Source organism: Alexandromys fortis, unplaced genomic scaffold (genome assembly GCF_014885135.2).
Source record: "Alexandromys fortis isolate MF-2015 unplaced genomic scaffold, M_Fortis_MF-2015_v1.1 scaffold_94, whole genome shotgun sequence".
NCBI classification, from domain to species: domain Eukaryota; kingdom Metazoa; phylum Chordata; class Mammalia; order Rodentia; family Cricetidae; genus Alexandromys; species Alexandromys fortis.
Window position 1 is genome coordinate 581,782 of NW_026067979.1, and position 25,536 is coordinate 607,317.

Sequence of the window (25,536 nt, forward strand, 5' to 3'; positions counted from 1 at the left end):
TCTTTCTTTTTTTTTTTTCGAGACAGGGTTTCTCTGTGGCTTTGGAGCCTGTCCTGGAACTAGCGCTTGTAGACCAGGCTGGTCTCGAACTCACAGAGATCCGCCTGCCTCTGCCTCCCGAGTACTGGGATTAAAGGCATGCGCCACCACTGCCCGGCTGTTTTTTAACTTTCTATAAATGTAATTTCCAACCTGTCTTTTCTCCCCCAAGATTATATTTGTGAGAACCATCCCCTTTTCACAGGTCCATCCACCCATTCGGTTGCTCGTGGGGCTGTGGATGGACTCCATCCAGGGTTCTGGATTGCCTTAGTAGACAGCAGCCAGTAGGTGGAACCAAAACATCTCGTATAGAGCTGGGAACCACAATAGCTGCAGAGTTTGGGATTTGCGCAATTCCTGGAGTTTTCCTTAGCCTGTAAGAGCAGATAGCTTTGTTAGAGCTCAATACCAATTTCCTCAGTACATCTGAAGTGCTTCTTGATAACAGAGGGGTCTTGACAGAAGTCAGCTGTGGTAGGGGAGAGTACGGACAACTGAGAGTCCATCCTCTTGCCAGGACCCCTTAGGCTGTCATTCTGGTAGGTGTTGACGTAGCCATACTTTTAGTACAAAGATTTTCTTGCTCCAACACAAAGGTGTCACCAGGTGATGCCTGCTCACCCAGTGGCTTAGGGCCCCTGAATGTCTGCTAATGGAGGAGGGATAAGCCTACCCATACTTAGGTTCTGTAAAGCACCGGTTCCGTTCCATGCTCTACTGCTACGGGAACTAGGCTGAATTTAAATTTAAAACACACAAACACAGACAGAGACAGACGACAGATGTGGCCACAGGGACATCCTTAAGACAAGAATCCCAAGCATGCTCCCTTTATTGTGCTCAAGGCAGCTTATTTAGGGCTCTGGCCACACCCCAGCTCTCGGGATCTTTCAGCTGCAGACTCATCAGAACCCACTCCCCTGGCATCAGGGCCTCGTGCTCAGAGCAGCTGCAGGTTACTCAGCGCAGAGAAAAACAAGTTGTTTACGGGAAATTCAGGGTCTGGTGGTCCATAGTCCCCAACAATGTTTCTGTTATTATTCTTTCGAAGAGGGTGAGCATGGTACCCTTGCTTATGGGGAACACACTATTGTTTCCGACGGTGTTTGTTTTGCCCTCCTTCAGGACTTAGGACTGAACCGAGGTCAGTGCACGCTAAACAAGTTCTGTACCATTGAGCCGTGTCCCCATGTCTTCCTGTGAGATGAAGTCTCACCAAGTTGTCCAGGCTGTCCTTGAACTTGTTCGGGAGCATAGGTAGCCCCTGAACTTTTGCTCCCCTTGCCTCAGCCTCCCAACTGGTTGAGATCACATGTTTTTATTGCCTGCTTTGCTGTCCTTTTCTGATTCATGAAGTATGCTGATCTACAGTGAGTTAGATTTCACATATTTCATCTGTTCTAGGTCAGTTTAAATGACACATAAACTTTTAAAGAAATGTTTTGGATATGGGGCCTCTAATTTGCTCCGCGATCATGTATGGAACTTCAGATCCATATCTCAAGTACTAACTAGGTCAATAGTTGTGCACTGCCACGCCTAGTTTATACAGCTGGGGATCGAATCCACGACTTGGCACCTGCTAGACAAACACTGGACCAACCGAGAGACAGCCCCAGCGCTGAGATTTGTTTCAACACTGCTGCTTTCTGTTTGTTTGTTTTTTACGTTGTCGTGGAGTGGCAGGGTAGCTTACATCTGCTGTGATATGAAGGACTGTGACTGCTTCTGTGTGGAAACGGTCTGCCTTTCTCTTCAGGTTCCCACCACACAAATACAGAACAGCCCCTCTCACACACACTCTGTCCTCAACACCAAGGGAGGCCAGAGTTCTGGCTGTAGGACTGAATCACAACACAAGATAGGCAAAGAAGATACAGGTGCTCGCTCTCGTGGGAAGTTTGGCAGAGAAGAAAAAGATGAACTTCGCCATGGAGGGGATGGCCAGAGAGCATCCTTAAGGCTTCTGGAGGGAAGCTAGGTCCTTAAGTCAGACTTCAGTCTGCAGCCCTGAGGATTTTCCTGGAATCCTTGTGAGACATTTGAGAGCTGTATATTCCCTCATGCCTAAGGCAGTCATCACATGTGTGGTCTCATGAGTACTCAGGAAGAGACCCTACCTCACCCAGGAGCGGCTGGTGAGTTTGTTTTCCTTCTGAATAAAGCGGGGTGGGAGAAGGTGATTAAGATCGTAGTATCCATGGCAGTGGTGTGGGCAGAACAGAGGGAGATGTAGGGGAGAAACATAGGAGCAGTATCCTTGTGGTGGTGCTAATGGTCTTGATTTCTTGCCTCTGAAGGGGCAGAGGGCGTTGTGGATTTGAGTTTCTTAAAGGGTTCGAAAGGGTGGCTCAGAGTTTAAAAGTTCTTGCAGGGGACCCGAGTTCAGTTCCCACCACCGACACTGGGAAGCACACAACTGTCTGTAAATCCAGCTCCATGGGGATCCAATGCCTCTCACCTCCACAGACACCCGTACTCACAGGCACCTACCCACCCCCCCATAATTAAAAATAATAAAAATATTTAAAGTCTTACTGTATAGTTCTCACTGGCATGGTACTTACTATGTACCAGGCTGGCCTCAAACTCATAGACATTTGCCTGCCTCTCAAGTACTAGAACTAAAGGCATGAGATACCACACAAAGCAGTAAGAGTGAATCTTTTAAAGGGGTATGTGCTCCAAGCCTGGGTACTCACAGTGGCTGAGAGTGAGAGGAAGGCAGATCTTCTCTGGTCACTTTTCCAAGGCTGCCATTCCCCATGGTAGCCTGGATCACAGTTAAAAGTCACTGTAGAACCAGGTAGTGGTGGCACACACCTTTAATGCCAGCACTCAGGAGGCAGAGGCAGACGATCTCTGTGAGTTCAAGGCCAGCCTGGTCTACAGAGCAAGGTCTAGGACACTCAAGGCTAAACAAAGAAGCCCTGTTTCAAAAAAACAAAAGAAAAAAAAAAGCCATAGTGGAACCAGGCATGCTGGTGTATTCTGCAGCTCCCGTGCCCACAGGTGGTGGCAGGATGGAGGCCCAGGACAGCCCTAAGTGGTTCCCTGTCTCCAAAAACAGGGTCAGTAATACTGCGATAAGACAGTGACAAGATCACAGCCTATTTTTAATTAATCTATAAATTTATTTTGCAGTTCTGAGGGTCGAGCTTCATGGAGGTACTCTGCCACCGATGTTTATAAAGCCCATACTCCCAACAGGTTTCCACCTGTTGGCAGGAGAGCCTCAGAGATGCGCGGTATAATAAATAATGTCTTAACTGACGTGCTGGGCTCCTCGGACTGCAGATGGAGTTCAGAGTTTTGCCTTCCAGTCAGGGACATGGCTGACTTTCCGGAGCCTGTTGTTTGAGTGCGAGGAGACTGTTAACAGCGCAGAGCTGTCGTGGATTTGGGGCAAGAAATCTGTGTGCCAGGACTTGGGGGTAGATGGGGCCCAGTGGGAGGAAGCAGCCATTTGTGTGACCAAGGATAAGGGTCTGTGTCAGGCCCTGGGGCTGCTGTACACTGTGGTGACAGAGGATCCAAGCACCCTGTCATCTGTAACCCGCAGGAAGAACAGACACTTTGTGATATTTTATGTCAAGAATTCAGTATTGAAGACCAGGTATGATAAGTACTTTCTCCTGTAATTCCCAACACATGGGGGTGGGGTTGGGGGTGGGGGACAGGACAGTTAAGAGTCAAATGCAAACTCAAAGAGTTCCAGATCAAGGCCAGCCTGCACTGTTCACAAAACTCCATCACAAAAACAGCAAACAGACAAAGAATTTATTTCCTAAGTCACAGAACTGAAAACAGTATCCCTGTTTAGACTGGCTTGACTTGGCCTTGTGCTATGCATACTGGGGTTGAAAGCCACAGACAAGACAGTCTTAAGTGCAAGAATGGATACCTGGGTCTTTATAGCATAAGGGGGGAACAGTTGGCTACAGCTCTAACTAAGCTAAAGGAAGGTTCGAGTGGAGGACTGATGGCAGAGAAGGAAGGACAGTCGTTCACTGTATTCTTTCCCCACCACGCGATAAACTATCAAAAATACTTGGAAAATGGACGTGTATACTTGGTAGATCCTATTAACATATATTGTTTTTTATTTTTATTTTTTTAAGTTTTTTGAGATAGGGTTTCTTTGTGTAGCTTTGGAGCCTGTCCTGGAACTTGCTCTGTAGATCAAGCTGGCCTCAGACTCACAGAGATTAACCTGCCTCTGCCTCCCGAGTGCTGGGATTAAAGGCGTGTGCCACCACCGCGTGGTTGTTTTAAGGACCACCTTCTGTTCAATTTCTGTTCTATGTAAGCAAAGACAATATAGGCCTCTACAGACAGTGCTCACTGTCGTCAACATACCCACCTCCTCTCCCCTTGATAACAGGGCAATTACTGTTCTCCAGTTCTGCTCCTGTAATGGGGCTAGTCATCCTGGGACCTGAAAAAGGAAATTGAGTTCTCAGATAATGCAATCACTACCTCAGGGCCTGGCTATTTGGGACAGCTGATGTGCAGTGTCAGAGTCTAGGGAGACAATTCTTTTTTTGTAGGTCACTTCTAAGAATTGGAATGAGAGAAAAGAGAACACTTTCTCAGCCCTTTGAGTTCCAATGTTCTCAGACAATTGGAAAAGAACATTTGCAACAACACAGTGTGGCAGGCTGAATAAGACTCCCCAAATATGACTACATCTGAACCTCCAGAAGCCACAAATAGGTGACCTTACATAAAAAAAATGGGCTTTGAAGAAATAATGAAATAAGGAAGATCTTGAGATGGAGAGCCTGGTTTATTTGTGCGGGATGGATATTAACAGCCCAATGGGGGAGTGAAGGAGGGTGGAGCGTCAGATGAGGTGCTTGAGGAAAAGTTGAGGCTGCAAAGATGGGACCTAAGGAGATGCCCAAACAGTGGGGGTTTCCTCCCAAACCCCAGATTAGGCACAAACTAGACCTAAATACCTGTTTCCACAGAGAGATGCTTTATTAAGTGAGGAAGAAAAGTCAAAGTGGCTGCTGACTCAGGCAGAAAACCAGCATCAATCAAATGACTTTGCAGGTATAATTTTAAGAGGAGGAAAAAAAGAAAGGTCTGTGCTCGAATAGGCTAGGGTGTGGTGATAAAAAGTAGATGGGGGACAAGGGAAAGGAAGAAGGGACAAAGGACTGCCTCTAGACAGAGGGGAGACAGATATCGCACATAGTCAAAGGAAGGTTGGTAGGTAAAGGGGGAAACTGTAGCACTAGTAATAAAAACCCAGAGGCAGATGTTTGAGTTCAAGCTGAAGATCATGTCATTTGCAAATGTCATCACACGTTCAGCTTTGTATAGAGCCCGGCAGCCAAGCTCTACTCTGAGGCTTCTGCCCAACACTGCACTACTTGCCTGTGTTAGGATGTAACTTCTTTGTGTCTCTTCCATGTCAACTAAGCTGGCGTTAATATAATCATTTTCAGTACTCTGCAGTTTAACACGACTGTGATCATCTGAAAGCAGAGAACGATAAATCATAACTGTCATTTCAACTTTTCCATTCCTTTTTATTTGATGGTAATATTCTAAGGCAGTTATAGATGATAAGAGAAATAAAGAAAATATAAACTAACAAAAAAGGAGAGTTGAGACAAACCCTAAATTGCCTATTTTTTTATTTTTATTTTTAAGATTTATTTATTTATTAAGCATACAATGTACTGCTGGCAAGGAAGGCACCAGGTCTCATTACATTACAGATGGTTGTGAGCCACCATGTGGTTGCTGGGAATTGAACTCAGGACCTCTGAAAGAGCAGCCAGTGCTCTTACCTTCTGAGCCATCGCACCAGCCCTGCCTATTTTTTTTAAATGACGAAGTTAAAACAATCTTATTGCTGGGTATTGGAAGTGCTTCTATTTGTAGTCTATCATCTACAGTAACGTGAAAAACGGGCCAGCATGTGCAGCAAAATGAATAGGGCACTTACCTTACTGGAAGTGAAAAGTCAGCTCAAGTCTCAGTGCCTAGGAACTGAGTATCTATGTGCAAAAACATAACTGGGCTCAAACTGATGAGAACAGACTCTTCACTTCTTGGTAGCATGCATACAACTATATTTAAATAATGCTTAACACCGAGAAGCTAAAATAATTGGATTATCCATCTGTATCCTTTACAAGAGTACTGGAAACTTCAATACTGAAGACTATGTTAACAGGTTAGGCCCACTTCTACATTTTAAAAATAAAAACTGAAGATTAGAATTCATACTCATTTTATTATCTAAAATGCAACACTTGACCTTGTATCACACGCCACCACCGCCCGGCAGAAAGGAAACAATGAGAATTTATCCCCAAGATTAACTTTACTTCAGAATCCTAAACATAAAAAAGCCACACACATAAAACTAAGTTACAAATTGAATGTATGATGTTTAACTTCAGAGAATATATTCTTTTTTTTTTAACTTTAATTTTTTGTTGTTGTTGTTGTTTTTGTTTTTTCGAGACAGGGTTTCTCTGTGGCTTTGGAGCCTGTCCTGGAACTAGCTCTGTAGAGCAGGCTGGTCTTGAACTCACAGAGATCCGCCTGCCTCTGCCTCCCGAGTGCTGGGATTAAAGGCGTGAGCCACCACCACCCGGCCACAAGACCTCTTTAATATTACACGTCATCCGCAAAAGAAAACTACAATCGGGCTATAGTAAATCACGTGTACTAGTTTTCTGGGAAAGATGATGTCAGCAAGCACTTCTGAAAAAGTTTTTATTTTGTTAACAGCTCAATCATCCTTTAATTGTCACACTGTACAAGACAAGGACAGCTTCCTACTCAACAAAATTAAGACCATATGTTTCATGGATAGCACACCCCCATGGAAGAATGCAAATTTTTAGAGAAAGCAAAACAACCACCAAAATCTAGACTCCAGTACAGTATCGCCCAAAGGAATACATTTCCTCATGTTCTAATCACAATAAGATTACAAACCAAACACAAACACACACACGCACTCATACTATTTTGGCCAACAAGCAATTCAGAAGGTCAGGCCCACACACAGGGTGCTAGGAAGCCAGTGCATCTGCAGAACACTTTCCCAGACCAAGGTAGAGCTTAGAAGCCAAGACTAGAAGAAAAGCTCAACCCCATTCAGCTATTTTCCTTCAGTCTTTAACCCAAAACGATAAAGACAGTATTCACACCCAGAGACTAACAGCACAGAGGACTCTGGACACTATCTGAAAGCCACCCAAGGCCCAGTGCCATCACAGGGCTCTGCTTCATTGTCTAACAATGATTGATCCAATCAACAAAAGCAAAGGGACGCTGTGCATTCTCTCAGGGTTCAATGACAATTTTTAAGTTTTGTTAGAGATGACTAGAGAAAATAGTAATCCTTAGGAAATCAGGACAGCACTTTACAAGTAAGCACAGCTGGTGACTAAATCTGTATTTTCTTCTAGGGAAAACAAACTGTCAAGGGCACAGCTGTCTCATTATTTAGGTTCAAAAGGAAATGGTGAGCAGAGCACAGTGGCCACACCTTCAATGCCAGCACTCCAGAGACAAAGAGAGACGGTCTCTTTCAGTTTGAGTCTAGCATGGTCTATACAGTGAATTCTAGGCCACCGGGACTACATAAGACCTCGTAACAAAAAGTAAAAAGAAATACACACTTTTGATTCAAAAGAAATTATAAAAAAAAAAGCAAACACTTTTTTTTAAATATGTGTTAACGGAAATATATCACCTTGAAATATCAAAAAAAGACTGGATATATATTTATTTTGGAAGAAAAATCCTCATCAAAACCTTGAAAACCTGTGACTTCACAATTCCAATGCCTAACAAAGGCAAAGAACCCTGTCATTCACTTACTAGGGATTACTTAGCAGGTACTCAGTTTGCATCATCAGAGAGGTCCCTTGACAACCTGGGAGTTAACTGTTTCCTTTCCATGATCCACTAGTCTTAGTCACTCCCAAATCTGTGAACTGTTCATTTTAAATTTTTAAAAATGTTTTATTTTTATTTACATATACATGTGTGGGAGGGGTGCGCCCTGTGTATGTGGATGCTCTTAAAGGCCAAAAGAGGGCTTCAGATCCCCTGGAACTGGACAGAGTAATAATAGGCAGCTCTAAGCTGCCAGATATAGATGCTGGGAACTTAACTTGAGTCCTTTAAAAGGACAAGGACACATGAGCCCTTAATTGCTGAATCACCTCTTTGGAACCCCTGAATTGTTTGTTTCCAACAAAGGAAACTTTTGACTTCCGAATTAGAAAAAAAAATGTCATAGTTTTTATTTTTGCCCAGGATTCTCTGAAATGAGATCATCAAAATGGGAAGGGCTCTACAACTTGAATCCCAAAGTCCACAGTACTTTCTTGATCAGCATTCTATGGCAATGGTTGGTTCTCTCTCTTCTCTCCTCTTCTCTTCTCTTCTCTTCTCTTCTCTTCTCTTCTCTTCTCTTCTCTTCTCTTCTCTTCTCTCTCTCTCTCTCTCTCTCTGTATCTTTCAAAAGATGCATAAAGGAGGGAAACAAAGGAATCACACTTCCGGGGGCAATCTTACCTATCCATCCCTCAAAGCACCAGCAGCAGCACAGGAAGGAACATATTTATTATTCTGTAGGGTGTTACCTCTTCTTATTCTTGCCACCAACTGAATGAAGAAATGCAGTATCTAACAGGACTGTAACTTAAAAATTGGATAAAAAGTAAGCCCACCCACTTCTGATGAAGCCTTTCTGTCTCCTACCCTCATGGTTTTCTGAGAAATGGTTTCAGCTCTCAAGAAATGACTTGCTCTGTCTGTGGCTGACACACAGAAGCTTCCTCTTTCAACACTCATCATGAACTGAAGAAAAGAGCCCTGTAGATTTCATCCAATATAGAAAAACGTGTAGGAAATTAATAGAAAAAAAAACACAGTCACATAGAATCCAAAGGAATACCTAAAGAAAAAGAATAAAGATCAGAGGAAACAAGTAACAAAGAAAGTGAAAAGATTCAAATGGTCATGGACTAGTAATTGCACTGAAGAAATGTACAAAGGTCGGGCAGTAGTGGGCGCACGCCTTTAATCCCAGCACTGGGGAGGCAGAGGCAGGAGGATCATCTCTTTGAGCTCGAGGCCAGCCTGGTCTACAAGAGCTAGTTCCAGGACAGGCTCCAAAAGCTACAGAGAAACCCCCTGTCTCGAAATACAAAAAGAAAGAAAGAAAGAAAGAAAGAAAGAAAGGAAGGAAGGAAGGAAGGAAGGAAAGAAAGAAAGGGAAGGAAGGCTTACAAAATTGATTTTTTTAAAAATCTTTTTCTATATTCTTCAATGAGAAGCATCCAAAATAAGAACAAGGGAAGATTAAAAGTAAAGGGCCAGCAAGATGGTTCAGTGGGTAAAGGCAATTGCCTCCAAGATGACCTAAATTCAATACCTGGAGACCCACACGGTACATAGCAGGAGAGAACTGACTCCTGCAACCATGTAAATACCAACTTTTTCCCTTAGGGTTGTCATACTGTATTTTACCCATAACTTTTTGATAGTTAAAGACAATACATTTATTTATTTATGTTCCCATGCATGTTTCTCAGAGTGTGTGTGTAAAGAAGAGAGGACAAATTGCGGCAGACACGGTCAAGAGGAACTTGCTGAGGGTGCCTTCCTTGATCCCATCTCCTCCTCTGGTTTCTTGGGTCTGTGATGTCGCTGTAGGTGCTCAGCTGTCACTGTCCTCGCTGTCCCCATATGCACCCAGCTGGCTCAGGGAGGAGGCCCCAGGTGTCTGGGGTGCAAGGTTGACTGTCTTCCTGCTCTCGGGGGCACTCACAGCAGGCATCTGGAGCTGCTCTGAGCCCTCCTTGGCTTCCACCTTCACCTTCTTTGGGACCACCAATCTGGCCAGCTGTGCCCTGCTGCGCACTGCCTCTGCCTTCCTCTTGGCCTTCAGTGCCTTGTCCAGGATGGCTATGGGGTTGGGTTTTGCTGCTGAGCGTGGTCGGGAAGGCGGAGCTTCATCTTCAGAGTCGGAATCCTCCGGAAGCCTGCGGTGGCGAGCCTCCTCCAGCAAGGCTGCAGTCTCACGCTCATCTTCCTCCTCCTCCTGCCGTCGCTGCTGTTCCTGCGACAGGCGGTGCTGCAGCAGCATGGCCTCAAAGTCCACGCGTGCCTGCCGCTGGTTCAGGTCCTTCAGCTCCTGCAGGTTTTCCAGCACCTCCATCTCCAGCTTCGAGTCTTTGGTGCGGTTCTCTAGGACCTTCATGGGGTTGTTGAGCTCCTCATCCTCGCGCTCCTTCTGCACACGCTTTTCCTCCTCCTCCAGGAGCTTCTCGGCCTGGAAGTTGCGTGTGGCTCCATGCTCCATGGCGTAGTCCGTGTTCTCAGGGTCTGTCTTGAAGGTAATCTCGGCCAAGCAGCGCGTGCACTTAATATAGAAGCGGAAGATAGGCAGGCCCAGGTAGGCCTCGTTCTGGACTGTTTCCTTGCGAGCATTGAACTTCTTCCCCTTGTAGATGTATTCTCCACATGTCTTACACCTCATGTTGAAGGGGGCCATCAATCGAACCACGTACTGCCGGTCCTTGGGTAGCTTGAGTTTCGGGATCTTTGACGGGTCGAAATCAGGTGGGTAGTATTTGTTTAAAACTTTCCGTTCCGACATGTTCGCTTCCTGTTCGTCGAGCAAGCGAAGGAGCAGTTGTCTTCGGTCTCCACGGAATTTATTCGGACAAGCGCCCGCAGTTCTCTTGACGTCACTTCCTGGGCTGGCTTACTGACGTAGTTCACAGGCTTTAGCTTTCTCATTGGCTGTGGTATCTGACCGTTTAACCACAAATAGTACTTTCCGCAAATAGTAAAACCTAGGCCTTTGGTTTTTACAGACGGTTCTCCGAAAGGAAATGCTGTGGTAGTTTCTCAAGGTCTAGTATCCCAAACTCCTGTTGGCAATGTCTCTGCTCAAGCAGCTGAAATAACAGCCTGTATTCTAGCATTACAAATGTTTCCTGATGAGTCAATTAATTTATATACTGATAGTATTTACTGGTCTCAAATTATTGCTCCTTTAGAAACTGCTCCTTATATTTCTCCTGTGTCCCGTATACAACAACAATTATACTGTCTACAATATTTATTATGGCCCAGGCGGGATCCTATTTTTGTGAGTCATATCAGAGGTCATACTCAATTACCTGGACCCCTGGCCAAGGGTAATCAACTCGCAGATGCATATACCCGATATTATTTCCAGCCCCGAAGAAAAGGCTTCTAAACTCTATTTTCAAAAAATCACTTAAATGCTCGTTCTTTGCAGCACCATTCTGGTCGCTCCAGAGCCACTGTCTTACAAGTGACCACCCAATGTTCCGCCTGTGCTCCTTTTCATAACACACCCATGGCTGGAGTTAATCCTCGAGGTCTTACACCGAATGACATTTGGCAGATGGATGTGTCCTGCCTACCCTCAGCTGGAAAGCTTAAATATATGCATGTCTCAGTAGATACTTGTTCTAACATAGTTTTTGCTTCGCTGCATAGTGGAGGGAAAATTAAGGATGTGATAGCTCATTGCCTGCTGGCTTTTGCTTATATGGGCTTACCTAATGTTATTAAAACAAATAATAGTCCTGCATATACTAGTGGAAAATTTCCAACATTTTGTGTAAATAATGATATTAAACATATTACAGGTATTCCATATAACCCTACTGGGCAAGCTATGGTAGAAAGAATGCATATGGTAATAAAACAGTATTTCACAAAAATAAATAGGGGGAGTATATTCTCTCTCCGAATACACAGTTGGCTTCTGTTTTGTTTATTCTAAATTTTTTAACTGCGGATTGTGAGGGTCACTTGGCCATGGAAAGACATTGGAATAAAAGTTATCGCTAAGGCCCACTCAGCATAAAAGGCAGCTCACTAAGCTAAGAACGAGGAGTACATTGCCTGGAGTGCAGGCAGCTCTGCAGACTGGAAAGTGACCTTTCCAGGTGCCTCAGCTGGTCTAAACCTCTTCCAGGCAGCCCAGCCGGTTTCTGCTTTTTCCAGGCAGTTGTTCTGTTCTCAGTCTTTTGTGCAGCTCAGCTGACAGGGACTCTCAACTTTTATTGCTTATACTGGCAGGGAGAGGCCTAGCAAAATCTGGTCAGTTTCAGGGACTTCCCAAAGTTATTTTGAACTGTTTACCTTGCTACTTACGGAACTTTCTGATGAAGAGAGGTAGCCAGTAGAGGGAAAAGGTCTCTCTAGAGGTTGACTGCTTTTCTTTTCCTTTTTTTTTGGGGGGGGGGGGTGTTGAGACAGGTCTCCCTGTAGCTTTTGGAGCCTGTACTGGAACTAGCTCTTGTAGACCAGGCTGGCCTTGAACTCAGAGATCCTGCCTCCCGAGTGCTGGGATTAAAGGCACACGCCACCACCACCCAGCGCTTTGCTTTTCTGATTTCCAGCTTGAATCCCAATATCTGTCTCTCGGCTTTTATTATTCATGCTACATCTGGTGACCAACGTTTGGGGCACAAATTCACGAATAAGTCCTTTGCCTGTGGCTTTACAGACACCAGCATACACGCTGTGTATGCCAGAGAAGAATAAAAGCGGGAGGGGGGGGGGACGACTTCTCAGACACTGTCTCATTCTGAAATTCCTGAGGCAGGATTGCCTTTTCAGACTGAGGTCAACGTAAGAGCCAGTGGATCTTCAGGTTGAACCCCAATTTATGACCCTGAGTTTTTATTAATCATGCTTCAATCCAGCTGTTTTCCTGAGCGATGCAATTAAAGATGCGCACCACCTTTGGGGGGTGTTAAGGTGGGAGGGAGAGAGGGTGGGAGGGTGGCACATTTAGCCCCCACCCCGCCACACACTTGGGAGGCAGAGGCAGGTGAATCTTTGTGAATTTAAGGCCAGTCTGGTCTACAGAGGGAGTTCCAGGACAACCAGGGCTACACCCAAAGAAACCTTGTCTCAAAACAAAACCAAAACCGAAAAAGATCTACACCACCACCTGAAAGAAATGGTATTGATAGTAAGGTATTGATAGTAAGGTATTGTTGCATTGTGCACAGATTAGATTCCCACCCACTCCCAGCTTGCTGTCTGGGAAGTAGAGAGCCTAACTAGCTGTAGGCTCTTGCTGTGAAACTCCCCATCCTGAACAGGAATAAGAAGAGCTTCCCTGTGTGCTTTGAGTCTCTTCAGAGACTATGTCATGCCGTTGTCTGTCTCTGGTGCTAGGGTCTGACTTCTCCTTGGAACCTGATACTTGCTGTTGCCCCTCTGTCTGTCCATCTGTCCATCCATGTTAAGAGCCTCAAGTGCAGAACTGGAAGAGTGGTTTAATTGCTCTTTCTCTTTCACACGCTTACACACACACGCACACACACATCCCTCTTCCCATGTGGCCATGCTGAATAAACCATTTTCTGCTTTTAATGTGGGTCTTTTAAACTGGCTTGTGGGGGTACAGGCTGTGACAGATAAATCTGGTAACAATCCTAGATCTTGAGAGCCTGGCCTACATCGCCAAATCCTGGATATAGTGAGACTTTGTCTCAAGAAGATTTAAAAAAAAAAAAAAGGAAAAATGTTGGACACAGTTTTTGGTCCTGCTCAGAACAAAGAGGAAAGTTTAGAATGGCAGGAACACCTTGAGCCTGCAGTTTTTTTCTNAAAAAAAAAAAAAAAAAAAAAAAAAAAAAAAATCAACCTAATCAAAAGAGCACACTGAAGACAGACGTAACATGCTGACCCTAAAAGTGAGCACCTCACTTAACAGGTATCCAATGGAGAGCTGAGGAGGCAGGTTTGGAGTGTGAGCGTGGCTGACCTTGCACCTCAAAATCCTATTAGCCTGAAAGACAGCCCAGCCTCTGCATACTGAATCTCTCCCCTTGGGTCGGACACAGGGAAAGCAGGACAGTGCTGAGCACAGGTCGGCACAGTAGCGTCAGGCAGACAGAACCGAAACCCTGTGTCTCCCCATAGCCGGATGTCCTGTCCCCCAACACTTCTCCGTGTCTGTCTTTGCTCCAGATGTGGAATGCCTGTGATGAGGGCAGCAGAGTTGGGGATAAGACAAGACACTTGCAGGCTGAGGGTCAGGGTGTGAAACGTAGCTAATTTAAGGGCAGGTGTGTGGGGAAAGAAGAGGATCTGGACTTCTCTCCGGCTTGGCAGCTCGGAGGAAGATGTTGCTTATTCAATCCCCAGAGGTTTTTCCTGCATTAAGACGCTCCGGAATAGAACCAGAATACCACTGGGCTGCAAGAGGACTATCTATCAGGCAATTATTGAGTATTTTCCGAAAGTGATGCTGCTGTGCGAAGGGTTTTCAAATAAATTGAATGTACTTTTCCATCTGGAGATGAGGAGACGCACATCACTTGGTTTGATTTAATAATGATTTAGATGATGGCAAGAAAAGCAAGTAAATTCAAATTAGATTATTGACTTCCATGATTATAAAACACAACTCCAACGAGGATAAATGACAGATATTTGTCTATCTGAGTATATTTCAATTATTTTAAAATAACATGAAAAATACTTATTAGCCACAATCTGTGATGAATGGACATGCTGGCATTGTTATTTAGAAAGTCTTTCCAGGGTCCAGAACTTCCCAGTGAATTATCATGAAGTCATTTTTCTCTAGTGACGCAGAAAGATGACGTAATGGAGTCTTCCGTGCAGCACTGATCCCTGCCCATTAGAGTTGCACCCTAGCTATGAGGGATGATTTCCAGGCAACTCACAGAACTTACTAATAATAACTCAATATATCCATTGAGTATCCTGTAGCAATAATGAAATTAGATCCAAAAGTAAACCTACATGTATTTGTGTGATTCATCCATTATCCTATTCCATTTCTCACGTTGAATTATGGGTGTGTGTGTGTGTGTGTGTGTGTGTTTTTAATGTGGAAGGCCTATTTATACTGTGGGTGAAATATTAAGTGAAAAGGGGCATTTTGTCATCCACTGAAGTTTATCTCAGATAAGAGATTCAGAGTAAAAACTTCCTCCTGCCCCCAACGTAACATTCCATCTCTGCCTGCTGTGTTCTTCTCATTTCTGAATTGAAACATCCACTCCTGCAGCCCCGTCTCTTAAGGTTCAGAAAATAATCAAAACACACGAATCTCAGGAAGCTCCTGAAGCTTACAAGATAATAAGACTCCTTCCCAAGCTTCTACAAGAGTAACAATTAGGAGAGTGGACTCCAACTAACTACACAGCCTGTAAGCTCTGTAGGGAGTTCCAGGGATGTAGCTTCTGTGAGTCCTCTTTCATTCATGCTGGGGTGAACTTTTGGGGGATACAGCTGCCTTTAGTCATTCGCGCTACTGTAATTTCTTACCCACACTTCTTCCTGTAAATGACCCCAGTAATGTCACTGGTTCACTACAGTAGGTTTGTGTAGAATTCACTGTTTGGTCTGTGATCACTATGCTCTCTGGGGGGAACAGACAATGTTTCATCTTTCCCCAGAAGTTGTAGAACCTACACTGGGCAATACGAACACTGTTTGTCCCTAGGATGTTCACTGTACCTGGATCGTATATTTCTCTGGGTAGAATGCACAACTCATTCATTTTGGCAAATGTAATTATATTTATTCAAAATAAATAAATGAAAGCTATCTTTTTTTTGTTGTTTTGGGGGAGCAGTTCAGAGAAGGAATGAGGGGATTTCGAGACTGGGTTTCTCTGTTAAAGCTCTTGCTGTCCTGGAACTCACTTTGTAGATGGTCCACCTGACTCTACCTCCCTAGTGCTGAAATTAAAGCCCAGTGCCGCCGCCACCTGGCTCACCTTTTTATTCTATCCACGCTGGAACTTGGAGTTTTCAAACTTACAGGGTGCTAGAATTACAGGCATACACCATCTTGCCTAGCTTTCTCTTAACACTCCTAAATTGTACCCACCTATGTAAACAATTCATAAAGCTTCTTCCTCTACAACAGAAACAGGGCCTTGAGAACTGGTTCACAACTGTGTGCAACTCTAGTCCCAAGTGATGTTATGCCCTCTTCTGTCCTCCAAGGGTACTGCATGCCATGGTGCCCCAACATACATGCAGGCAAAACAAATGTCTACATAAAATAAAATTAAAGGTTTAAACAAAGAAAGAAATGTAAGTTTTTAGAAAGTCCTATATCAAAAATATTTTGGAAATTCTCATAACTGAATGAGATTAGTAGATCATAGACTATTTACCGTCTGTGATTTAATTTAACTATTATCTCCTCTAGCCTTGCAGATTCATTGATTACCCAGACTTGGTAGAAAACCTGGAACCAATTCCAGATCTAGATGACCAGAAACAAATTGGACTGGTGGACAGTCACTTTCTGGCCAGTAGTTCCAGTATGTTCCATATACTGTGTCCCTGGTGCCTGCTGCCTCTGAAAAGCTCCATTCGGTATGGTTTTAGTTGATCTCACACAAGAAAGAGCCTGCAGCCCCTGAACTTCGTGCTCTCCTCACTTATGAGCAGTGAGGCAGCAAACTACCAAACCCTGTGGGTGGAAAAAACTTATTGGGGCAAACAGCCAAGGCCATTTCTGGGGGTGAAGGGGCAGAGAGAGGAATAAAATGGCAGAAAGACAAGCAGATTTAGTATGACAGTCAGCAGGTGGGGATCTTTTCCCATTCTGTAGGCTGTCATTTTGTCTTTTTGACCATGTTCTTTGCTTTACAGAAGCTTTTCAGTTTCAGGAGATCCCATTTATTAATTGTTTCTCTCAGTGTCTGTACTGCCTGGGGTTATATTTAGGAAGTGATTGCCTGTGTCAATGTGGTCAAGTGTACTTCCCACTTTCTCTTCTATAAGGTTCAGTGAGGTTGGCTTTATGTTGAGGTCTTTGATCCATTTGGACTTGAGTTTTGTGCATGGTGATAGGTATGGGTCTATTTTCCTTCTTCTGCATGTTGATATCCATTTACGCTAGCACCATTTGTTAAATATGCTTTCTTTTTTCCATTTGATATTTTTTGCTTCTTTGTCAAAAATCAGGTGTTCTTAAGTGTGTGGATTAATACCCAGGTCTTCTCTTCGGTTCCATTGGTCCTCCTGTCTGTTCTTATGCCAATACCAGGCTGTTTTCAGTACTGTAGCTCTGTAGTAGAGTTTAAAGTCAGGGATTGTGATGCCTCCAGAAGTTCTTTTATTGTACAGGATTGTTTTGGCTATCCTGGGATTTTGTTTTTCCATATGAAGTTGAGTATCATTCTTTTGAGGTCTGTGAAGAATTTCACTGGAATTTTGATGGGCATTGTATTGAATATGTAGATTGCTTTTGGTAAGATTGCCATTTTCAGGGCTGGAGAAATGGCTCAGAGGTTTAGAACACTGACTGCCCTTCCAGAGTTCCTGAGTTCAATACCCAGCAACCATATGGCGACTCACAATCATCTATGAGATCTGGTGCCTTATTCTAGAATGCAGATAAAACACTCTATACATAATAAATAAATAATTTTTAAAAAGGTTGACACTTTTACTATGTTAATTCTACCTACCTAAGAGCATGAAGGATCTTTCCACTTTCTGGTGTCTTCTTCAATTTTTTTCTTCAAAGATTTAAAGTTCTTGTCATACAAGTCTTCCACTTGTTTTGTTAGAGTTACTCCGAAATATTTTATGCTATTTGTGGCTATTGTGAAGGGTGATGTTTCTTTGATTTCTTTCTTGGTCCATTTATTATCTGTGTGCTGGAGGGCTACTGATTTTTTTTTTTAGCTAATCTTGTATCCTTCTATATTACTGAAAGTGGTTTATTTTTATTTTTTTATTTTATTTTTCGAGACAGGGTTTCTCCGTAGCTTTTGGTTCCTGTCCTGGAACTAGCTCTTGTAGACCAGGCTGGCTTCGAACTCCCAGAGATCCCCAGAGATCCGCCTGCCTCTGCCTCCCGAGTGCTGGGATTAAAGGCGTGCGCCACCACCGCCAGGCCTGAAAGTGTTTATGAGTTGTAGAAGTTCCTTGGTAGAATTTTTTGGGGTCACTTATGTAAACTATCATTTAATCAGCAAATAGTGAGAGTTTGACTTCTTCTTTTCCAATGTTTATCCCCTCAATCTCCTTTTGTTGTCTTATTGCTCTAGCTAGGACCTCAAGAACTATATTGAGTAGATATGGAGAGAGTGGACAACCTTGTCTTGTTCCTGATTTTGGTGGGATCGCTGGGAGTTTCTCTCCATTTGGTTTGATTTTAGCTGTTGGCTTGCTGTATGTTGCCTTAATTATGTTTAGGTATGTTCCTCGTATCCCTGCTCTCTCCAAGACCTTTATCATGAAGGGATGTTGTATTTTGTTGAAAGCTTTTTAAGCATCTAATGAGATGATAATGTGGTTTTTATTTTTCAGTTTTTTTATTTGGTAGATTACGTTGACAGATTTTCGTATGTTGAACCATCCCTGCATCTCTGGGATGAAACCAACTTGATCATGGTGAATGATGGTTCTGATGTATTCTTGGATTCGATTTGCCAGTATTTTCTTTAATATTTTTGCATCAATGTTCATGAGTGAGATTGGTCTATAATTCTCATTTTTAGTAATGCCTTTACGTGGTTTGGGTATCAGGGTAATTGTAGCCTCATAAAAAGAGTTTGGCGGCCGGGCGATGGTGGCGCACGCCTTTAATCCCAGCACTCGGGAGGCAGAGGCAGGCGGATCTCTGTGAGTTCGAGACCAGCCTGGTCTACAGAGCTAGTTCCAGGACAGGCTCCAAAGCCACAGAGAAACCATGTCTCGAAAAACCAAAAAAAAAAAAAAGGGGGGTTGGCAATGTTTCTTCTGTTTATACTAGATTCTTAAAAACCGAAAGTATCTCATCTGTGGGCTACTCCCAAATAAAAAATATGATACATATTTTCTTTAAGAGTCAGGAAGCCAGGCACATTCACAAAATCAAAGCAAAAATTCAATAGTGTTAAAAAATTCAGTGCTTGACATCTGGATCCTACTGTCCATCCTACGGGCTCCAAAGATCCTGCGTAGCTCCGTTTGTCCAGCTCTGCCATCTGCAGCATCAATGGCTTATCTAATAAGCTCAGGTCAGCCGCACTTCACAGCTGGTGCTGTCCTTGGTGAGCATTTTACAGTCCTGATACTTTAAATATGACGGGCTGTCCATATGCCGCATCTGGACCAATGATTTCCTGGCCCAGGTTTCAGGGATCTTGCCTGAAGGGACACAGGCCCACTTGAGCATGTAGCTCTGGCGGGTCTTGCTTTTTTCCTTTCTCTCTGCCTTCTAGAGTTAGCCACCACGGTCTCCTCTGGAGCCTGCATACCAAGGTCCTATCTAAGTACTGAGGTCCAGCAATCAAAAGCCTCCTTTGGCTCACCCAATTAACATGCCCAATTAAAATTAAACACTCATCCTAACATTGGATGAGTTTACGTTTATAAACTGCCATTTTCCTATAGACCACATGTGTCTCCTCTCTAGAGGAGCCCAGAGGCAGTCCTTTGTTCCTCTGGGACAAACCCTCCTTTCCCCTCTGCCTTGTTCCCTTCCCCTCCCCCCTCATTCTCTCTCTTGTCTTTGTTTCTTATTCCCTGCCCTCTGTTCCTCTGGGTCAAATAAATCTCCACAGTGCTGAGAACTTGGCCTTGGGAGCCCTGAGCCGAGAGACGCCTCCCTTTCACCACCTCAGCCACGTGATGACAACTCTCAGCTGCTCTCCATGACCCCTTCATGCCTTCTAAGCCAATACCCTGATAGATAACCAAGTGCAGCTGCTAGGAGTGTCAGACGCATCCTTGGCTACCTCTGGACCACAGCTCTGTGGACTGACCCTGAGGAAATGCTTCCCAGAAGCATCTCTCAGAGATGCTTGTCCCTTAATCACAACTGATTTTTTTAGCCCCAGGAAACCATCATTGACTGTTCCAGCAAAGTCAAGGTTTTACTTCTGTGATGTTGGTCTCTAGGAAATCATTGTTGATACTTCAACCCAAGTCGACTGGCACTAGATTCTTGACTGAAACTATCACACAAACGGTGGCATCTTTAAGGGACTCTGAAACTTCAGAAACCAGGCGTACATTGTCTACACTGCCCTCGACATTGTTGTCAGAGTTCCTATAACAGCTCGGGACACTCAACAACTTCTCAGCCCCAGTTCCAAAACCCTTCACAATCCTCGCTTAACAACATGGTCAGGTCTTTCACAGCAATGGTCCACTCTCTGGTACCAATTTATGTCTTAGGCTACATTCTGACTGCAGGAAAACGCCATGACCAAAGGCAACTGGAGGAGACAAGGGTTTGTTTCGGCTTACACTTGTAGTCCATCATAAAGGTAAATCAAGAACTCAGTCAGAAACCTGGAGGTGGCACTGGAATGATGGCTCAGCAGTTAAAGCACTGACTGGCCTTAGAAGGGTCCTGAGTTCAATTCCCAGCAACCGCATGGTGGCTCAGAACCATCTCTAATGAGATCTGGCGCTCTCTCCTGGCCTGCAGGCACACATGCAGACAGAACACTATATACATAATAAATAAATAAATAAAATCTTTTTTTTTTTTGAAGAAAGAAGCCTGGAGGCGGGAACTGGAGTAGAGACCGTGGAGGAATACTATTTACTGGCTGGCTCTTTCTTGCTTACTTAAACCACTTCCTTATGTACTCCAGGAGCGTCTGCCCAGGAATAGTACTGCAACAGTGGTCTAGCCCTCCTACGTCAATCATTACTCACAGGCTTGCCGATAGGCCAATCTGATGGAAGCATTTTCTCAGTTGACATTCCCCTTTACCTGATGCTTTCACTTGCATAAAGTTGACAAAAACAAACAAAAACCCAACACACGTACATATTAGACTATTACATTATATATTTTTAAAGTTTTTATTTTTTTTATGTTTTATTGATGTTTGCATTGTGTACACACACACCACAGCGCGTATTTAAAGGCCACAGGACAACGTGGACAAGTCCACTTTCTCCTTCAGTATGTGTGTCCCAGGATCAAAGCCAGGCCTGGTGTCACACTCCCCATCCACTGAGCCATCTGATTGGACCAGCAATTAATTTTCTTTTGCAGGTCCAACTCTAATACCTAGCTGACCTCAAATGTGAAGCAATCCTCTAGCCTCAGCCTCCAGAGTGTTGGGAATTATAGGTGAGTAACTGTATCTAGAATTTCAAGATTTTTTTTTTTTTGTTTTTTTTGAGACAGGGTTTCTCTGTGGCTTTGGAGCCTGTCCTGGCACTAGCTCTGTAGACCAGGCTGGTCTCGAACTCACAGAGATCCGCCTGCCTCTGCCTCCCGAGTGCTGGGATTAAAGGCGTGCGCCACCATCGCCCGGCTAAAAAAATGTTCCATACTCTTCTCTGGCTCATCTGCAAAGGAATGAGCCAAACCATGCTGTGGCCTCCTTATGCTTAAATGATGATCAGGGTCTCTTTACCCATCTTGGTAACCGTCAAAGCATATTCACATGAAGGATTTTGAGAAGAACATGTTTATCATCTCCCCTGGGAAGATACACAGAAGAGGTGAGCGGCTGTGCTGGTGGCTTTTGTCAACTTGATACAAACCTAGACATAGCTTGGAAGAGGGAATCCTAATTGAGAAAAATGTCTGTGTCAAATTGACTTGCAGGTACGCCCGTGGGTACTGTTTTTCTTAAATGTGTGTGTGTGTGTGTGTGTGTGTGTGTGTGTATGTGGGGGTGTATGCATGTGAGAAAAGGGTGTCAGATCTCCTGGAGTTGGAGTTATAGGGTTATAGGCTGTTGTGAGCTACTCAACGTGAGTGCTGAGAATTGAATTTGGGTTCCCTGGAAGTGCCTAACTGATCTCTATAGCCCCCATATTCCTTTCAAAATAACAATATAGCAAATATACAAATGTGACCTCATGTGCTTCTCCATCTTTGAGTCTGCGTGGTGTTGGAGTAAGAAAACCAGGCTCAATCATTTCAAATGTATTGAAAATTTTCAGTTGTGATTAAAATGTCAAATCCCCAATAAATCAGATGAATTAAGTAAAAGAATAATGTATTTGAAATGAATATCAGGAAGAAGCAGCATCCTGGGTGGCCAGCAGTCTCTGTGGCTGTGATGTGGCTCTGGCCTTCTGACTCAGAGCTGTTGACATAGGAACGGTATTTAACCGGGGAATTAAACAGCTCAGCAGTGCCGGAATGACTTCTGTGATATCATCTATGTCCTGCTGCCAGTAAATGTTCTGAAAATACTTTGTTCTGGAAAAGCTATGTCTCAATGAGAACAGTCAGCCTGCCAAAATAATTCTCACCACCCCCTGCCTCCACACAAGCTAGCCACGAAAACCAGAGCCATGAATGGGTGTCTCTGCAAGGAGGCATTTCCTGAGAATTCAGAGCAAGAAGCTTTGTGTGTGATTCCCCTTCCCATTTTCTATATTAAATACCTGAGGTGACAAATGTCTAAGGAGAAAATACTTATTTTGACTCAGAGTTTTAGAGTTTCCAATCTATGACTGGGCAAACTCAATGCTTGGGGCCTTTAGGGGTTGCATACTGAATGGCAATAGTGGGGAGGACATGGTAGGAAACACAAGGAAGGGGCCAGACTTCCTCAGTCAATCTGGGGCTAAACCTCTGCCAGGGACCCAAGGACCTCTCACCAGACTGCCTCGTGGGGGCGTTCTACCCATCTCTCCTTTTCCTGCTTCTCCTCCCCTTTTTCCTCTCCCCCCTTATTCCTCTCCCTCCCCCTCTTTTTCCTTCTTTCTCTCCCCCTACTTTTCTCCTCTCCTTTTCCTTTGGAAGAAAATCAGAAGCCAGAACAACTTGCATAAAGTTGTTTGAAGCCTGGCATGGAATACACTCCTGTAATCCCCACACTTGGGAGGTAGAGGCAAGAAGATTCAAAATACAAAGCCAGCTTGGAATCTGAGACGCTGCCTCACAAAGTCTCACACAACACACGTTTCATTTGAAAGATGATGTTAGCACCCAAAAACACAGAATAAAAACAAAATTTTACCAAGCTAAAACTGTATAATGAAGCCAGGCAGTGGTAACACACGCCTTTAATCCCAGCACTCCAGAGGCAGAGGCAGGTGAATCTCTGAATTTGAGTTTGAGTTTGAGCCCAGCCTGGTCTACAGAGTAAGTTCCAGAACAGCCAAGGCTGTTACACAGAGAAACCTTGTCTCAAAAAACCAACAAAACAAAATAAAACCAAAAAACTGTATAATAAAGAGACAACCAAGTCGGAGGATGGTGTGTGTGTGTGTGTGTGTGTGTGTGTGTGTGTGTGTGTGTGCACGCCTTTAATCCCAGAACTCAGGGAGGCAGAGACAGATGGATCTCTGGGTGTTTAAGGTCAATCTGGGCTACACTGTGAGTTCCAGGACAGTAAATGCTGTAACATAGAGAAACCCTGTGGGGGAGTGGTGGGCAGGGAAGACAACAAGCCTTCACTTCCATCATATGGGGAAATTTTCTTATCACTAGTTTGAAAAAAAAAACCCTAAACAACTCTTTAAATACTATAATTTGGTTAATTAAACCATTACTTCTTCTCTAAACATCTCCCCAAAATTTTATAGTTAGCATCAGTACATTTTCCAGGTTGTGATTCCTTGTTTTTTTTTTTTTTTTTTTTTTTTTTTTTTAAAGTTATCTGTTTCTTAGTTCTTTTTTTTTTCTTTTTTTTTTTTTTTTTTTTTTTTTTTTTTTTTAAAGTTATCTGTTTCTTAGACCTGTTGTAGAAAAAGAGCTCATCCTATATTCTGGCAAGCTGTATGACGACATGGACCCTCTTTGTTACATGTTAACAGAAGTCAGTCCCAGAGCGTGGCTAAGAAAAAAGAAAAGAATCCAATCCTCTTAAGTAAATCGTGGCTAAAATATTTTTTTGTGGCTTTCACACCGTGGATCTCAGTCTCATTCATCTCCCCATCCCTTCATATCTGCCCTCTGCCCTTGGAACCCTCCCCCGCCCCCAAAAATAAATAAAATTTAACAGAAAAGAAAAAGAAAAATTTCATCATAGAAGCTGTAGCATGACACCGTGAGTCACACAGTGTACCTTTAGTCCCTGTATACTTGTAAGTGTTCATTGCAAGGAGTCATTGATTGGGTTCAAGACCTCTGGTTTCTGCTATACTGTTGATGCTGGGTCCTCAGTGGGACACCTCTTGGTTATCCTGTTATTACCCTGTTATTACACACAGGTGTGTTGTGGAGAACCTGTAGCTTTAGATCTGCAGGTCTGTCCCCTTCACATGCTCCAGCAGATCACAGATGGGGTGGATATTGGGGTGGGCCAACTCATAACGCTGGTTCTGGGCCTGGGTGATTGCTGGGTTGCCAATCCACCAGCTTGCCCTCATTCTCAATACCAGGGTGAGCTCTCCAGCACCACCCAGGCTAGCTCACCTTATGCAGCAAGCAGCAAGGGGCAGGGCTGGTTCTCCAGCTTCCGCTGTCAGGTCCTGCTCACCCACACATCCACCACCAGGGCCAGCTCTACTGTGTTGCCCAGGAAAGGTGAAGGGGATACTTTCCCGAGTGCTGTGCCTGGTGAGGGACAAGGATGGCACCCCCACTCTCATGACCTCAGTGCCAGCTCTTCCACCTGCCACAGGCAGTAATGGGGGGGGGGGTCTCTCTCTTGTCCATGCCATCATATGGTAAATAAGGGGTGGGGCCAGATCTCCCACATTCATGTTCCCGGGCAAGTTCACTGCTTCATCAACAGAGTCAGCTCTACTGTGCTGCCCAGGCAAGGTGCAGGGCCTGTTCTCCTGAGTGCTGTAGCTGGTGTGTGTACGGATGGGGGATTAGCTCTCCCATCTGCCAAGGATGGCAAGAGGAGGAGAGCGGAGGGCATCTTTCCTTTGCCTTTGCCACCACATGGCAGATGAGGGGAAGTGGAGCCAGCTCTCCCATTCTTGCACCCTGAGGCAGCTCACCCATGCCCCTGCCAACAGTGTCAGTGCTTTTGTATTGCCTAGGTGAGGTGCAGAGTGCAGAGTCTGCTTTCCCAAGCGCTGCACTTAGTGAGTGGCAAGACCAGTTCTCCCTAGTGTTGCAGCCTGTGAGGGCAGGGCCAACTCTCTGCAGCCCTCTCCTCTTGGCTTTCAGTGGTAACAGAAACCACAGACATCAACACAGACAGAGGCTGCAGCAGAGCCATGGACCCAGACATGGGCCTTGGCAGGAGCCCAGGTCCAGACATCACCATGGCCCCAGATAGCAAGCAGGCCACCCTCCTCAACAGACTCCTCATAGCCTTCACCTCTTCAGATCTGCCTCTACTACATGACAGCAACCATTCTGTCTCTCTCTCTCATACCCACCTATATATTTGCTCACCATGAGAGTGCCCCACTGCCTGGCACCTTATGCTTCTCCTTGTCACTCCGGGCAAGCATACGGGTCTCCTTCTCCAGCTCAGTCTTAATCTAAAACTTGTATTTTTAGTCTTGTTAAAATTTGTGGATTCTAGGACATTTTAACATTTTCAAACTAAACTCCCACTACAGGAAACCC

At 44.3% G+C, this 25,536-nt stretch overlaps 1 protein-coding gene and 1 long non-coding RNA gene across 2 annotated transcripts in view; one reads left to right on the top strand and one right to left on the bottom strand.

The window, feature by feature from the left end:
• LOC126511025 (uncharacterized) overlaps nucleotides 1–23,853 on the top strand; it is a 28,911-nt gene extending 5,058 nt beyond the window's left edge. Inside the window, exons 2-3 of the long non-coding RNA XR_007594583.1 lie at nucleotides 21,091–21,168; nucleotides 23,725–23,853. This is a non-coding gene — a long non-coding RNA (uncharacterized lncRNA). The remainder of the gene's footprint in view (nucleotides 1–21,090; nucleotides 21,169–23,724) is intronic.
• LOC126511024 (splicing factor YJU2-like) lies at nucleotides 9,299–11,702 on the bottom strand. Its single transcript, XM_050157850.1, has one exon. It carries the CDS (start codon nucleotides 10,688–10,690, stop codon nucleotides 9,749–9,751), a length of 942 nt encoding a protein of 313 aa, XP_050013807.1. The 5' UTR covers nucleotides 10,691–11,702; the 3' UTR covers nucleotides 9,299–9,748.
• Nucleotides 23,854–25,536: the final 1,683 nt, after the last annotated feature.